The sequence below is a fragment of the Serinus canaria genome, chromosome 10, assembly GCF_022539315.1.
Source record: "Serinus canaria isolate serCan28SL12 chromosome 10, serCan2020, whole genome shotgun sequence".
NCBI classification, from domain to species: Eukaryota; Metazoa; Chordata; class Aves; order Passeriformes; family Fringillidae; genus Serinus; species Serinus canaria.
This window is the reverse complement of record NC_066324.1, coordinates 10,847,394-10,862,422: the sequence shown is the minus strand read 5'-3', so window position 1 is coordinate 10,862,422 and position 15,029 is coordinate 10,847,394. Positions and strand designations below refer to the sequence as shown.

The following is a 15,029-nucleotide window of genomic DNA, read 5'->3' as shown; positions in this document are numbered from 1 at the left end:
GATTTTGCATACTATTTTGACAAACTGTAATAGAATTTTTTTCATTCATGGTTAAAAATTACTTAATATATCTACTAAACTGAAACAACTCTCTGCGTTTTATCTTCCATTTGCTGGAGCTCCCGTGCAGATTTTGTCCTTACCAACGCAGTATAGCTTGTCTTGTGTGGACTGATACCCAGGGTTGCAAGCACACTGATACTTTCCAATCAAGTTGACACAACGGCCATTGCGGCACAGGTTGGTGCTCAGCTCACATTCGTTGATGTCTGTTGCAAAAGAAAAAGAGGAACATGTTTTCATCCTGAAAATAGTACTAGAGCAAATGCTGCAAATCACAGCACAAGAGAGGTACAAAATGCTGTGCACAATCTTGATTTTGCTTGCATGTCTCACCTACGCACGCAGAGATGTTTGGTGATATCTGATGGCCTGGAGGGCAATCACACCGAAAACTTCCCTCTGTGTTGATGCAGGTGCCACCTCGGCAGAGAAGGGGATTACGCTGACACTCGTCAATGTCTGTGGGGAGAAAGGAGGCACATCAGTGCAGGGTCAGCACAACCCTCACCACAGCCCCTCACCCATCACAGCCTGATCAGCCCTGCAGCCTGTCCTAGAGCCAGTCATCCCTTGCACCATAATGCAGTTAGAAAAAGAAAACAAATTCAAAAACTCCTTCTAAATTTTAATTTACCTTAACTTCAAAGTTCAGGATGGTGTCCCACTCAGCAAGATGGGGATTGTGGGGACATTTTAACGACCTAAAATCCTGTCCCTTGTTTAGAGGCTTTGGCAACTTGCAGAAGCAGCAAATTCACATTTAAAGTTAGCTTTAATAAGGCTCACTAAATGAGAGAGACCTAAACCCAAGCACAATAAAACCTTAAAAACAAAACCTCAAAGAAATCATGCATAGCATACTAGCATATAGCATACTATTGTACATCTAAAGTCTGTAAAAACATACCCATGCAGTTTTTCATCATCATAAATCCACTTTCATAGCCTTCAAAACATTCACACTCGAAGTCTCCAGGAGTATTGACACAGATGCCTTGGCCACAAAGATCAGGAGAGATGCGACATTCATCGATATCTGTAAGACAAAACAAGACACTCACAGGGTTTTCAAAGGAGTTCAGTTTTCCCTTTTCAATTCACAGCTATGAGAGAGACATCCATGCAGTTTACCTGTGCAGTTCCTCTCTTCAGAATCGAGGGCAAATCCACTATCACATCTACACTTAAAACTGCCAATAGTATTTCTGCATTTTCCATGGGTACAAAGGCTGGGAAACATTTTGCATTCGTTGATGTCTGAAAATGAGATAGTGTGGACATGTATTACCATTGCATACAAAAACAGGGCACACAAGAGCAATGCTGACATCAGAGCTCACCGTTTTTCATGGCAGGGACCCCTCCTCGTGGGAAACCTAGACCACAGTACATAAACTGATACTGACTTCCCCTTAACCAACAGTGTAGACAGATACTCTGTGCTGGAATTTCCAAGAACACTTTCTGCTACATAATAGTATTAGTCTCCCCTTTGTCCTGCAGCATCTGATCTGCAGCTCAGGAAGATTTCAGCAGACAGAGAATGAAGACAAAGACAGCTTTCAAATGAAGCACTCTGTCTTCTAATTTCTGAGAAAAAAATGTGACTTCCATGAGTCACAGAAAACACAATGAGCATAAGTAAAAGCACATGTCACTTTCTTTATGGATAATTAATGGTCTAGTAACTGTTTATAAAACAAGGCTGAAACTAACAACAGCAATTGTCATTCATATATATCTATATTTCCCTCATTTCAGACTTCATAATGTTTAGTTTTTGGCTAACTTCTGACATTGTCCAGCTTAACCTCAGTGGTAATCCAGGAAAGACAGCTTTCAGCACATGATGCTGGGGTGTCACTGTGTGATTCCCATTTAACGTTGGAAGTTTACCAACAAGAGTCATAACACAACTAGGTTTACTGTAAATAACATTTTCTGATTTGAGCCATCATCCTGGAAGCTATTTCCTCTACTTCTCCAAGTAGTTTCTCAAGAAATTCCTAAAATTATTCACCATTTCTTCATTGTTTCACATTAGAATTAAAGTTATTGCACCCTTCACAAGTAAGGATTGTTCCTTCAATACATCCAAAGCTGACTGCCCAGTTTGTTCCAGTTCTTGTACTATGAGATGCCAGGAGGCAAAGTCAGGCATATTTTAACCTCTCTAGTGACACAAAATCTGCGTTTTGAGCCTGCAGTATTATATGGTATTTAATGGTCTCTAAAACAAACTAAATTCTCTTGTATTTTATTTGGGCTTCAGCTGCCATGAAATCTAACTAGATTTTCAAACGTGCCTTAGGGTGACTGAAGTGCCTATCACCAGAATTTTCAAACCCAGAAGAGGTGTCTGATAGAAGAGTAAAAGCGGAAGCCATCGGGATTTGCCAGCATTAACCACAAATGCATCACATACCTTTAGAGAAAGGCTTCCCACTTATTTCTATCTTTGTAGAGAAGCCAGGTCCCCTTGGGCAAAGAGCTTCAAACTCAGGAGTTCCCCTGAGAGGACACTCCTCGCACTCGTAGCCCCAGGCCGCCCCCACGGAGCAGCAGCAGGCGTCCATGCGGTGCCGGCCGGGGATCTGCGACGTGCACTGCTCGTCCTCGTGCCGCAGGTAGCAGCTCTCCAAGCGAATGTCTGTTGGGCAATTTAACAACATGTTGAGAAAGAAAGAGAAAATTTACTTCACTGCAGAGGAATTTTTTTTCAAAATCCCTTCACAGGACAGCTCGCTCCACGTTTTTGTGGACTCGGAGGAGCATACAAAGCTCTCATACACTGCATAATTCCTAACAGCAAAATATTAACACTAAACTCAGAAATTAACAGTTTAAGTAAGTTTAAAGCATCACTCTGAAAAATGGTGTTCAACACTAGAAGAAAATTTTGGATCAGAGATTTTGAACATTGCAGCTTGCCATACTTATAAAAGGTCTTTAAATTATTACAAGCTATGCTTTGTTCAGAGGCAAATCTTGGGCATTATTGTCATAAACAGACAAAGGTGCTTTGGGTGGACAGCATACAAAACTTGGATATTCTGTTGCACACTGCATCAAGGTGCATGGTGTGGCCAAGTCCCAGTCCACAATGGTGTGGTCTCCACTGTTCCAGCCTTTGTGGAAAGTGGTTTCAGTGGGGCTGCAGATGAAGAATGCTAAGAGCATGGATGATCTGTAGGGATTTGTCAGATGAGCAATCTGGAACTAATTCACCAGCCAGCAGATGGTGATAGGCTTTAGCTGCTACCATTGGAACCTGTTCCTATTCCAGGTGAACTAAGTTAAGGTCGCTGACTAATTCAATTTGAAAAATGGGCAAAAATAATTTTCCTTTCTTGTTAGAAAATACAGTGCAACCACTGGTCACTGCAGAGATCTGCTCTTCACTAGTAGACCTGTACATGGAATTAACACCTACCAAGACAAGTCCGTCCAGAAGCATCTAAAGTCATTCCACTGGGGCACTGGCAAACAAATGATCCCAAGGTATTGACACACTGCCCATTTGTACAGACTCCAGGAAACACCTCACATTCATTAACATCTATTAAAGAAAAAAAGAAAGTGAGTAAGAGTAATCACTAGCATGCTAAACATGAACAAATTAGCAAAAATATAAAAAATAATACCATTGTAATGTTTTTAGGATAAAATAAAAAATGACAGCAGTCTACATGGCCTGAAAAAACAAAACACATTTACAACTCCCAAAGTAAGTCAGCCAGATCCAATGAATTACAGAAAACAGCTGATGGTCAGAAATAATACATGTTGCTATTAGCTATTCCTACATATACTGAAATTAAATTCAAAAGTAACAGAAAAGGGAGGGATGTTTAAAAACTATATCCATTTTCATACTTACTGTGGGCCAGATATTTGAAGCAAATGGACAAAGAAAGATCAAAATAAGTGCAAAATGACATTATGTATTATTCCAGCTAGATTCAGTATTTTTTAAAGATTTTTGACTATTTTCTCTAGCTGCATGTCTGGAAACTACAACACCATTTGAAATCTAGGTCTATGGCCTTGTCAGCAATTAGCAACTTCATATATATTAAAATAACCTCCTTACAACTACACACAGAGTTTAACTTCGTTAAGTAAATACTATATTTCTATATTTAAAAGGCAAATTTAGCACTTTTTGGTAAGGAAAAATTGATTATATGCATTAGCTTGGCTTGAGCTTAAATAAATGTTTAGTAATCTAAGTGTGAGGTCCTCCCAGCCATGTCCTTTGTGGAAAGCATATGCTTCACAACTGCCTTTGGGAAAAAGCTTCCAGCATTAAACATGCTCCAAGATGAAGCGTGACAATTTTTAGGACAGGAGAGGATAAGAACAAGAAATGGAAAAATAATGACTGGCAATCTGTAGATGAATACTCATGTATAGAGTAACCAAAAAGTGGGAAGGTTGGGCTGGTTAGGCCTCCAGACCAAGCTCCTGGTGCAGAGACTGCATCTCTCAAACCTCATGGAGCACAATGGAGGAAAAATGCTGGGGGGCAATTGAGTGGCCTCTGCCCTTGAACAGCTATTGCAAATTGACTGGAAGGTATGAAGTAAAGCCAGTGGATTATTAGAAACCACTGAAACACTGTTCACAGCCTGTGAGCAATAGTGCAGCTGACAACTCCAGGGCTCACCCGTAAACGAGAGGAATGCTGCCAATTTAGTTTGCTTATTTCCCTGCACAAGATCTATTACTCATTTTACATAGGCTGTGTATGGGAGAACTGACTATCCACCTTTTGGGAACTAAACCTACTCCTGTCTCTAACTTGCCAGTAAATTTCCTAGAGACCTTTCCCTGTCTTGAAAAATGCTTACATTGGTTGAAAACCAAGTAAGGCTTCAGTAAGGTTACAAGGAAGGAAAACTACTCTGAAAAACCTGGGGCAATCCAGGTCCCATGGAAACGAGGAAGATTAAAGCATGCAATAGATGTAATCCGATGTGCTGGTAAAGGAAATGCTGAAAACTGTTCTGTCTGTATCTTGGAAGGATAAACTTTCCATCCCAGCAGTGTTGAAAAGTTCTGAGACTTTCCTTGTGAAGAGAGATAGGTGGGCCCGCTTTTTTTTTTTTTTTTTTCTTTTCTTTTACTTACACACTCCACAAAGTGTTGCTGAGGTCAGATAAGTTATGTACAGTGGGTCTGCAGCACAGACGTGCCAAGGTATTCAGTCATCATTTGGAAAGCAAAGAGTATGTGTGAGGGTGTTCCTCTCTTGGTTTTTTTGTTTCTTTTTTTTTAGGAGAAAAAACAATGTTTCTTTATGGAAGCTACATATGGGAGTAATTTTTAAAAAATATTTTAACTGCAGTGTCATGTCAGATGTTGTCAGTCAGGATGACCCACAGCAGCTTGAGACTCTCTGAGCTTCTGCATATTATGTAAATAGGCAGTACTTTTCCAGGGGTTCAAATCAATTCAAATAGAGATGAAATAGGGTGGGACCTTCAATTCTCACAGAATAGTACAGAGTCATCTCATACCAAGCAAAAAACTACACATTTAAAATATTAACCTTTTCTTTAACCAAAGTATAACTGTGTCCTGATGTTTTTTGTTCATTTGCTTGCTTTTACAGGACAGTGAAAAATGTGTTTTGGAATGTGTAAGATTTCATTTAATATCATATGGGAGAAAGCCAAGATTAGAGAAAAAAGAAAAAGAAAACTAAAGTGAACTACAGCCCTTGAACATTCTTTTTCTAAAGCTAGTAATGGCTTATCATACCACTGTATTACTTATGCCATGCTTTGTAGTATATTTAAAACACATAATTTGTAAAAACAGGTTACTCAGTTAACAGTGTTTGAAGAGAGAGAGCCACCTTCTTATACTGGTTGACATTGTATTTGCAAGCGTGTACTTTGAGATAAAGTGTGAGTATGCAGGAATGTTAAACAAACTGAAACCAAATTCATCCCTGACATAACTCCAATGAAGTCAATGGAACAACACAAGGTAAGAACTTGGCATAGTGCTCCTCTATGATAAATTAACCATTTAAATCAAAACACTGGCAATTTTTATTCAAGCTCTGATTTATGTTAAGGCAACAATAAATACCTTCACACAATGTTCCTCTTATTCTTGAATATCCCTTTTGACATATTGGGTCTGTAAAACAAACAGAAGTGAAGTTTCAGAATACTACAGTCCAAAACTCACCATTAATTTATTGTGCAAAACTGATCATGTGAAACAGTATCTAGTTTATTGCTATGAGAAGTCTGAGCGCTTAGACAGTATTCCAGTATTTTCTGAAATAATAAAGAGATAAGATGGGGCAACTACATAAACTGTATAGAGTGTCAGCCTTTATCTTCTTTTGCTTCCCATGTGTCTCAGCTAGCTAGCCTAAAAGTGGTTATGATTTCTGTTTCATTTGAACCAATTAATTAATTTCACTCGATCACAGCACATTACAACCCTCTACCATGGATGAATGAGGATGAATTCTGTTAAGATACACAGAATGAAATTAACCAAAGATTTGAGCAAACTAGCAGCTTTCAGGATATAGAAATAACAACCCACACACATTTCTGCATTCATCAGCTCATCCCTGGGTTCCCAGCTCATCCCACAGTTCAGTAAAGTTATCAAATGAATATGCAGCAACCTCAACCCATTTTTTCACCAACTGTCTGATTCTCCAGGTCATCAGTTAATCTACAGAGTATGATAACAAGGGCTACTCCCTCTCCTCCCTTCATTACCACACCAAAGATCCATTTGTTGCAAACATTTCCTTGGGATCTCTGGGGAACATGCATTTATTGCTACATCATTAGGAACTCCAGATCACTAATTATGACCAACCATAAAGTAAGGCTGCCAGTTACAGACTGTAGGTGTGGTCCCTTCCCTTCAGCACTTAAATTTGTAAAATATGTACTGTAAAATCCAGTTAGAACCTTCCATAGCTACATGCTACCTCTCAAATATTAAGACTTCTCTATTTTGGGACTGAATAAGGAATGACTGCTTGACAACAGAACAACTAAAGTTATTTATCTAGCCTGTGCCCAGCTTCCACAATAATAATCTCGAACAACCTCAGAGGAGGAAAAGTCCTAGGTTCCTGAGGAAAATTAATGGCATTACCTCGTTCACATGGTGTACATGGGCTTCCCCAAGCAGCACCTAGTGAGGAACAGCACTGGGACTTCAGAGTTGCTCCATTGATATTTATTTCACACCTTCCATTGACTATGTTCTGCCAACAGGTACCCTTGACAGTTTCTGTTTGGAAAAAAACCAATATATTTTCATCTAGATTCTCTAGCATTATGCATCACAGTATTTACAAACACATGAGCATTTAACCATGAAAAAGAATCATTCTTTCATTAAAATTTACCACATCAGAGCTAAATTTATTTAAAATCTCCTAATTTCACCTCTTCTATGCTGGACTATAGCCTGAAATCATCCCAGCACAAAGCTCTTGCAAATCCTTGTTTATGCTTACTGTGCTTAACAGGGAGTATGTCAATACCATTCAAGATCTGAGCCCCTGTATTGATTATGACTCGGATTAGGAGCACATGCAGAAGAACCCTTGCTACATCTTTCATCATTTTACTAGATCCCCCAGTCTGGATATCTTCCCATATAGGAGAGTGGCCGGAGTTAGTTAAAGATCAGGCAGCTGTAGTCCTACAGTTTTCCTCACTGATTAGAAAAGAGCTATAAATTACTGTCCCAACAAAACAGGCAAGAAAGGAAATTATGAGCCCACATAGTATCTGAGTCACAGCATTGTCCATGGATGCTCTTGAGCTGGTTTGGACTGTGCATAACTTGCTCATGCTCCATCTCAAATACAAAATTTTTTCCAGAGAGCAGATCCTAATTAGAACATATTCATCTTATTAAAGGAGAAATTAAGGAGGTGAGCACAGACCTGAAGTACTGGTCATAGGATTTCTGTGCTGGTTAAAAAAAATTTCACCTCTCTTTCAAATTTGATATGGAAGCACACCAAGCTCCGAAGCGCACTTTATGCCCCCAAAGTAATGGTGAAAAAAAGCACTTTTTAACATTGTTTCTGTTATGTTTCCCACTAAATTAATCTACACAAGTTTAATTTTAAAGTATTTTCTTAACCTGGTGTACAATGTTCGCATGTCACCAGATATTTTTAACCAGCAAACATAAAATCTTCAGAGGAATAAATACCTATGCAGATGGTTCTGGTTGGATCCAAAGTACTTTCAGGAGAACATTCACAAACAAATGAACCTGGTGTATTTTTGCACACTCCATTAACACAGGGGTTAGATTCACATTCATCAATATCTAGGAAAGAAACACACTGCTATTAGTGCCAGAAAACATTAAGAAAAATACATATGGCTCTTTTCAGTTTAGGAAAAAGGGGACAAAGCTTTCCTCATACCCAACTTTGCTGATATTCCCCTTTTCTGTTATGAACCCCTCACAACAGACTAGCAATGCACGTGTCCCAAAGACACCCTAATGCATTGGAACTGTCTGTGGCTCCAAAAGGGTTCAAACTAGGGGTCCTTTGGCTCTGTTCTTCCCACAAGAGATTTGTAAAGCTTGGTTCTTCTCACCCTTGGCACAGTGTGTGCTCACTGGTAGTAGTAAATAGGGAAAGTAAATACAGGCTATTCCATGAGATTATCTAATAATTTCATGTTGGCCTTGTTCCTCCCTCCTCATTCTCCTACCTTCCCACTGAATTTATTTATTGTGATTTCTTTTTTTGTAGCTTTACACATTACACCTTCATGGAAGTTCAAAGTATTGCTGGCACAATCTGAGAACAATCCATATGAATAAAACTAGGATGAAATGCTGCATTACCACTTACCTTCACATGTTTTTAGATCAGGAGTGTATACAAATCCTTTTGGACAGGTGCAGGTGAAACTTCCAGGGGTATTTCTGCATTGCCCGTTGTCACAAAGCAGCATGTTCAGTGCACATTCATCAATATCTACAATGAAAATAAAGAACTTTTTTAAAAATAAAACATTTCTGGAATAGAAGTCAGGAAAGAATTTCACTCCCAACTGCCACTTTTCAGAGGAGACAAATAGGGCAGGGGGATGTGGAATATAAACACTGGATTCTTTTTGTAGACAACAGGTTTGCACAAGAGCTTGTACTTTCTTTCCTCACATATTCATAGTATGTGACAGCCACACCACAGTTCAAAGTAAAGCTGGGATTCACACTTTCATCCTGCCTTTATTACGGATTAGGTCTACGCAGTCTCTGAGTCACTGCACAGCAGCACCCACAGTCGTGACAGAAACAAGGAGAGGATTTGTTTGAAAAGGTTTACTGATCATCTTGGTCTTTAAATCACCATTTTTTCCAAGCTGGCTCTGAACTCAGATGTTATAGTTAACAAGGCTAATGTAAGTCTACACTTGCTTCAGAGATGAAAAATTTAAATAGAATTGCTAGTGCTAAATTTAAGAACCCTGAGGAAATCTTTGGAAGAACTATGGTCATTAGGGAGAAGTTGCAAGAAGGTGGCAATGGGCCATGAATAGCAGGTGAAGACCAGGAGAGACCCAGAGAGCAGACAGGAACAATTGGCTAAGTCAGAGAGGCCTAGAAAGTGTTGAGAGAAGTTGGGAAGACTCAGAGGGTCAGTGCAGCAGCTGGGAACAGCAAAAGTGCTAGGAAAAGAAGGGAGACTAAAACCGACCATGTGGGAAGCTTCACAGGAGTTCAGAAAAATTGAGAGAGGGCCAGGTGGAACATTACAGGAGAATGGGAAACAGCTGTGATGGAGCATGGATGTGGGCTACAACAGGGTGGGCTGGGGAGCATCTGGAAAACTCACAGATGGACTGGGAGAAGAGATGCGATGCCATCAGCTACAAGCAAACACTGGAATAAGACATGGATAATTAAAGCCAAAGAAGCAAAAGGGAAAATGGGATGAATTACACTGTGATTTTTATCTAAGAAAGATCAGTTTTTTATTTTTTTTTCAAGATAATGGATAGTTTAGACTGGGATAACACCCATGACTTAAGCTATTTAGGTTTAAGTAGAGAATACAGAACCCAAATAAAATTATTATGTAAGCTGGAGATAATAGAAAGGAATTTAAGAATTTTAAGGTGGTTCCAGAGCTGGACAAAGGAGAGATTACAGTAGGATATATTAAAAAGGAGAATAATCATGATGAAGCAAGGATATCAGAAATGCTTTCAGGGATCAGACTTGGGACTGATCCTATAAAATATTCATTTTAATGCAGAAGTAAAAAATTAATTGAATCAAAAATTGTGGACAACACTAAGCTGGAAGTTATTGCCAATACAGAGAATCAGGCAAGGCTAAATTAATCTTGACAACATGAACAAGAAAAATAAGATGAAATATAATCACCAACATTCAAAACTTTGCAATTAGGGACCAGCAACAATAACATGCTAGAAACCAGAACTCATCAGCTGAAAGCTAGTGAGCAAACTCTGGATGTAAGTCTCAATTAGAGGTTGACTTTGATCCCACAGTATAACTTGTATTTGAGAAAAGACTAATGCACACTAGAATCAGTTTAGGCAGGATATTCCATGGAGAAATGGAGAATTTCTGGCACGACTTTACAGGGCACCAGTCAGCCTTCATCAGAACACTGTACATTGATGAGATCAGTCATGTTCAAGAGAGATCTGGAGCCTCTATTTGTATGAAAAGAATGGAAGTATGGATTTGGATAGTTTAGCCAACAGAGTTTGAGAAAGGATATGATGATTCTTTATAAATACTTTGAGGATAAGACATTTCATACCAATGCAGTTTTTCCCAGTTGAGTCTACTTCATATCCAGGATCACAATAACATTTGTATGTTCCATGCAGGTTCTCACACCTTCCATTTGGACAGAGATCAGGATCCAATAAGCATTCATTAATATCTACATAAAGGTAAAAAAAACCAAACATCAGAGCAGCAGTTGTTGAGGGCTTGTAGGGGTTAATTTTCCAAACTTGAAAAAGACAGTTTCAATAGCATTTAATGTTGGCAACTCCATATGTATAATTATGTAGTTCTGATTGGGAAATTCACATCTAAATATTCACACTCAACAGAAAAAAAAGCTTCTCTTTATCACTGATTTATCTCTAGCCCATGGTCATTTAGGAAACTTTCAACTGTAGAGAAGAACTTGGATATTAATCTGGGGATCAGAGACTAGATTTAGAGAGGCCCATGTACTAATACTCCCCATATCTCCTGATTCATAGCATGTCCAGATGGCATCACTTGCCAAAGCATTAATATCCCTCCTTTCTGAGTGCTTTTCCCTATCTACTGCCAGCAAATCTACGAGTAAGCACTGGCTGATTTAAGAGTTTGCAGTTTCACAATTCTATGACTACAAAGCTTTCATTGTAATAATTTCCTTCTTCTCTACAGTTAAACAAACCCTGGCCTATTTTGACAGATGAAAACACAAGTAAGCCCAATGTTCAATATGGCTTTATTCTTCAGGATGATTTCACCTGAAATATGCAAATATGACTTGCATATAAAGTCATGTAGGTAATAACACTTCTCATAAATTTGTCATTATTTTATAATGACAGTTACATAGACTCCATGATGTAAACCAGAGAGGCCCCACTGGTGAAATGGCATGATCCTGAAACTCCATGCTCCATTCATTTCACCCTAAGCCTGTCTCCCATTCTCTTTTGTCACCATCCCCACCAGCACAGCTAACAAATTAAGGATATCAAGGTAACACTTTCAGACAAAAGTGCTATAAATTTGAATTACATTAGGTGATCTTACCATTTCCTCCTGCAGTCATGCCAGTTCCACTGCTACACAGAGCCTGATATTCAGCTGAAATAAATTATTTAAAAACTTATTGGAATATTCTTTCTCAGCTCATTGCTTTCAGCATCACCATTTACAGTATGGCAATTAATTATTTGAAAGAAGTAACATTCCTTCCAATTCTTCTGAAAACATTAATAGCTTCACAGTATTCTGAACCTGTGAAGCATTTTAGCAGATTCAGGATCTGAATCAGCTTATGAAGATGGATGAGTAAAAACTGCACATGATGAACTGTGGCATTTAAGAACAGACATAAACTTCATGCTGGTCCTCCTACACAAACGAACCATAACATATTCACAGCAAGATTCTCCAGACCTTTGTGCCCAAGTCCTTGGCCAAGGTGCATGTTCAAGGAGACCACGAAACAGAACATTTTTTCCTACAAATCTGCCCCATATTTAACTCCATTTAGCAGGAGTGTCTCCATGAGTTCACAGTAGATCAAGGATATCTTATCAAATGGTATACTTTCTTTACGTGCAACAACTAATTTGCTGAGTAACAAGAAACACATAATAAATTGAGGTTTCAAACCAGCTCCCTACAGTCAGTCACCTCCATGAAACCAAGATCTCTTTAATATACTGGCTTCACAGCAAGGACTGCGTCAGCAGAGTCTTGTTGGAAGAATTTTCCTAAAACACCTCTGCCCATTGAAATGGTTAGGATTGCTTTCTTGCCAGAGAGAAGTTATGTCCCAGACAACTTCACTTGGTGGGGATTTCAGTGACAGACTCAAGTATTTGCAAGAAACTGAACTGGACATTTGTCTGTGCACTGACTACCCAAAGGCAAGGTACTGAATGAGCTACTTCAGATAACTTAAAGGATATTGTAGTCATGCAGCAAACATGTGACTGGCAGGTGTATCTTATGGATTTGAACTTAAGAATTAACCAAATTTTTTCCATTAATAACTTGGGTTAATATTTCTATTTTTTGTTATCTACATCTACCAAAAATACCGTTTGTTGTCTGAAAATGTCCTGTTTGTTTTTAATGTGCATATCACATCTGGAGCCAGATATTGTAATTTACTGTTGCTTTAAAAAATTATCTCCTGTAGTCTTAAAACAAAAAAAAGATAAAAGATTGCTCAAAACATGTAACGTATTATACAACAATGTGATCTCTTGATTTAAGTTGCAATGTTAATATAAAACTTTCTCCTACCTTTCTAAAAATAGCGTATGAACAGAATTTGTAAATGAGAAGATTTACCCGTGAACATGCCATACCTGAGTTTTGTGCTGGGCAGGGCTGGCAAGGCTCTCCAAAGGCATAGTCAGTGCTGGCACAGCAGCATTCTGACTTTGTAACTGCACCCGTTAATGGTCTCACACATTGTCCTCTCTTGTAGCCACCATAGCATGTGCTTCGCATATGTGTATCTGGGGGAAGAAATCTCTCTTAATCCTGCCATAAATTATAGCAAGCATTAAATGTAGCTCGGGTGTCATAAACACCATAAAATAGCTGTCAAAACAATGTCTCTTTCACTATTTCCCTCTGCTTTCCAGCCACCTGTAAGCACCCCTCTACTAAGGACAAGAAATTTTTCTTCCTCATGCTCCCAAGAATTAAGGCATACAAATAGTCACTGTATTTCATGACTTAACAGGCATTGTGAAACAATCAGTTCTTAACCTTGAACTAGTGAGAAGCTGTGGGGAAAATGGACAAAGCCTTTGCTCTTTCTTTGCTTGTAAAAAACCCAAGGAAAAGTCATTAATGCCATTCCAGTACGTAAGACTTGATATGTTTATGTTTTCAGGTCGAGGGGCGATTTTTCTCTTTCTTTAAGAACTGGCCCATAAATAGCTTTCATGCATATTAGTATTTTATAATCAGCACTGAGCTTGTACAGAAATGGGCAGAAAACCATGTTAAAAAGACATGACAGAATAATTACATCTTTAAGCTTAGTAACAAATGAAGAATTTTACACTGACAGAAACAGGGCAAATTGTCACCTACTCAGAACTGATGCAGCAATAGCCACCTCGACTCTGTATAGTCTACCTGACCTTGTGATTTGACCCACACTTTTTTCCTCTTTAAATAAAAAGGAAATTAAAACAGAACAAAATGGGCTATTACAGTAAACATTACAGAGCTATTATTATCCATTATACTACTACCCACCATATTCCATGAAAAAATGGTAAATTCTATATTCAAACTTGATCTGTTCATCAGACTAGCACTAATATCTTCACTTTGGTTAACTGTGACTCCATTAAGTTTGTCTTACCAACACAGACACGTCCATCCAGTCCTACTGCAAGGCCAGGGAAGCATTCACATCTGAAAGAGCCATCAGTGTTCACACAGCGCCCGTTCATGCATATTCCATCTGTCTCACACTCATTGATGTCTGTTGGAGAACAGAATGAGCTTTATTAGAAGTTAAACTACACAGTGTTTGATGCCTGGCTGAAACTTGCATTTGTGCACCTTATTTTCAATATATCCTATAGCAAAATATCAAGGGTAAATCAAAAGTAGTGCAAGAAAAGATTTTGTTAGGAATAATGATGAATTCGTTCTTTGAAATAGAATAGGAAAATGCCAAATTCAGGAGAAATAAACAGAACAAAATTATTTTGCTCTCCTTGGAGAATAAAAGGGACATTTTCCTGACTTGTTCCCAAGAGGTACATGTTCCGATTTAAGGGTCATTCAGGCAAAATCATAATTGGAGGAAAGAGGAAACTGTGGCTGCTAAGACAATGGACTTGTGCAGTATATAACAGGACATTGCCTTCCCGTATTAACAGTTCATGCTGTAAGAAATCAGCCCAAATAGTAAATTGAATCTTTCACCCCCTGACAAGGTGCCTTCACAGGGCCACCAAAGAATTTCCTTTCCTCCTGCAGCACATCTGAATCTCCCCAGTCAGCCCCTGCCAGCAGTCCTTGTCTCTCTGGTGATCTGCATGACAATTGGGTTTTCTTATCAGATGCTCGTTACAGCCCATTTTAAAAACTTTCAATGAACAGAGTGCACTCCAGCCTTGAAAGGAATTCATTAATGATTTGAGCCCTGCGCAAGGCACCATGCTTGACCAAAAATGGCA

The 15,029-nt window shown here is 38.8% G+C and overlaps 1 protein-coding gene across 1 annotated transcript in view; it reads right to left on the bottom strand.

The window, feature by feature from the left end:
- Window positions 1-15,029, bottom strand: part of FBN1 (fibrillin 1) — a 140,189-nt gene that overhangs the window by 47,167 nt on the left and 77,993 nt on the right. Inside the window, exons 16-29 of the mRNA XM_030228326.2 lie at window positions 14,204-14,326; window positions 13,188-13,340; window positions 11,896-11,949; window positions 10,889-11,014; window positions 8,942-9,067; window positions 8,284-8,403; window positions 7,207-7,344; window positions 6,166-6,216; window positions 3,497-3,622; window positions 2,489-2,713; window positions 1,195-1,320; window positions 971-1,099; window positions 397-522; window positions 144-269 (exon numbers count right to left, since the gene is read on the bottom strand). Of these exons, the coding sequence (XP_030084186.2) occupies window positions 144-269; window positions 397-522; window positions 971-1,099; window positions 1,195-1,320; window positions 2,489-2,713; window positions 3,497-3,622; window positions 6,166-6,216; window positions 7,207-7,344; window positions 8,284-8,403; window positions 8,942-9,067; window positions 10,889-11,014; window positions 11,896-11,949; window positions 13,188-13,340; window positions 14,204-14,326 (1,749 nt within the window). The remainder of the gene's footprint in view (window positions 1-143; window positions 270-396; window positions 523-970; window positions 1,100-1,194; window positions 1,321-2,488; window positions 2,714-3,496; window positions 3,623-6,165; window positions 6,217-7,206; window positions 7,345-8,283; window positions 8,404-8,941; window positions 9,068-10,888; window positions 11,015-11,895; window positions 11,950-13,187; window positions 13,341-14,203; window positions 14,327-15,029) is intronic.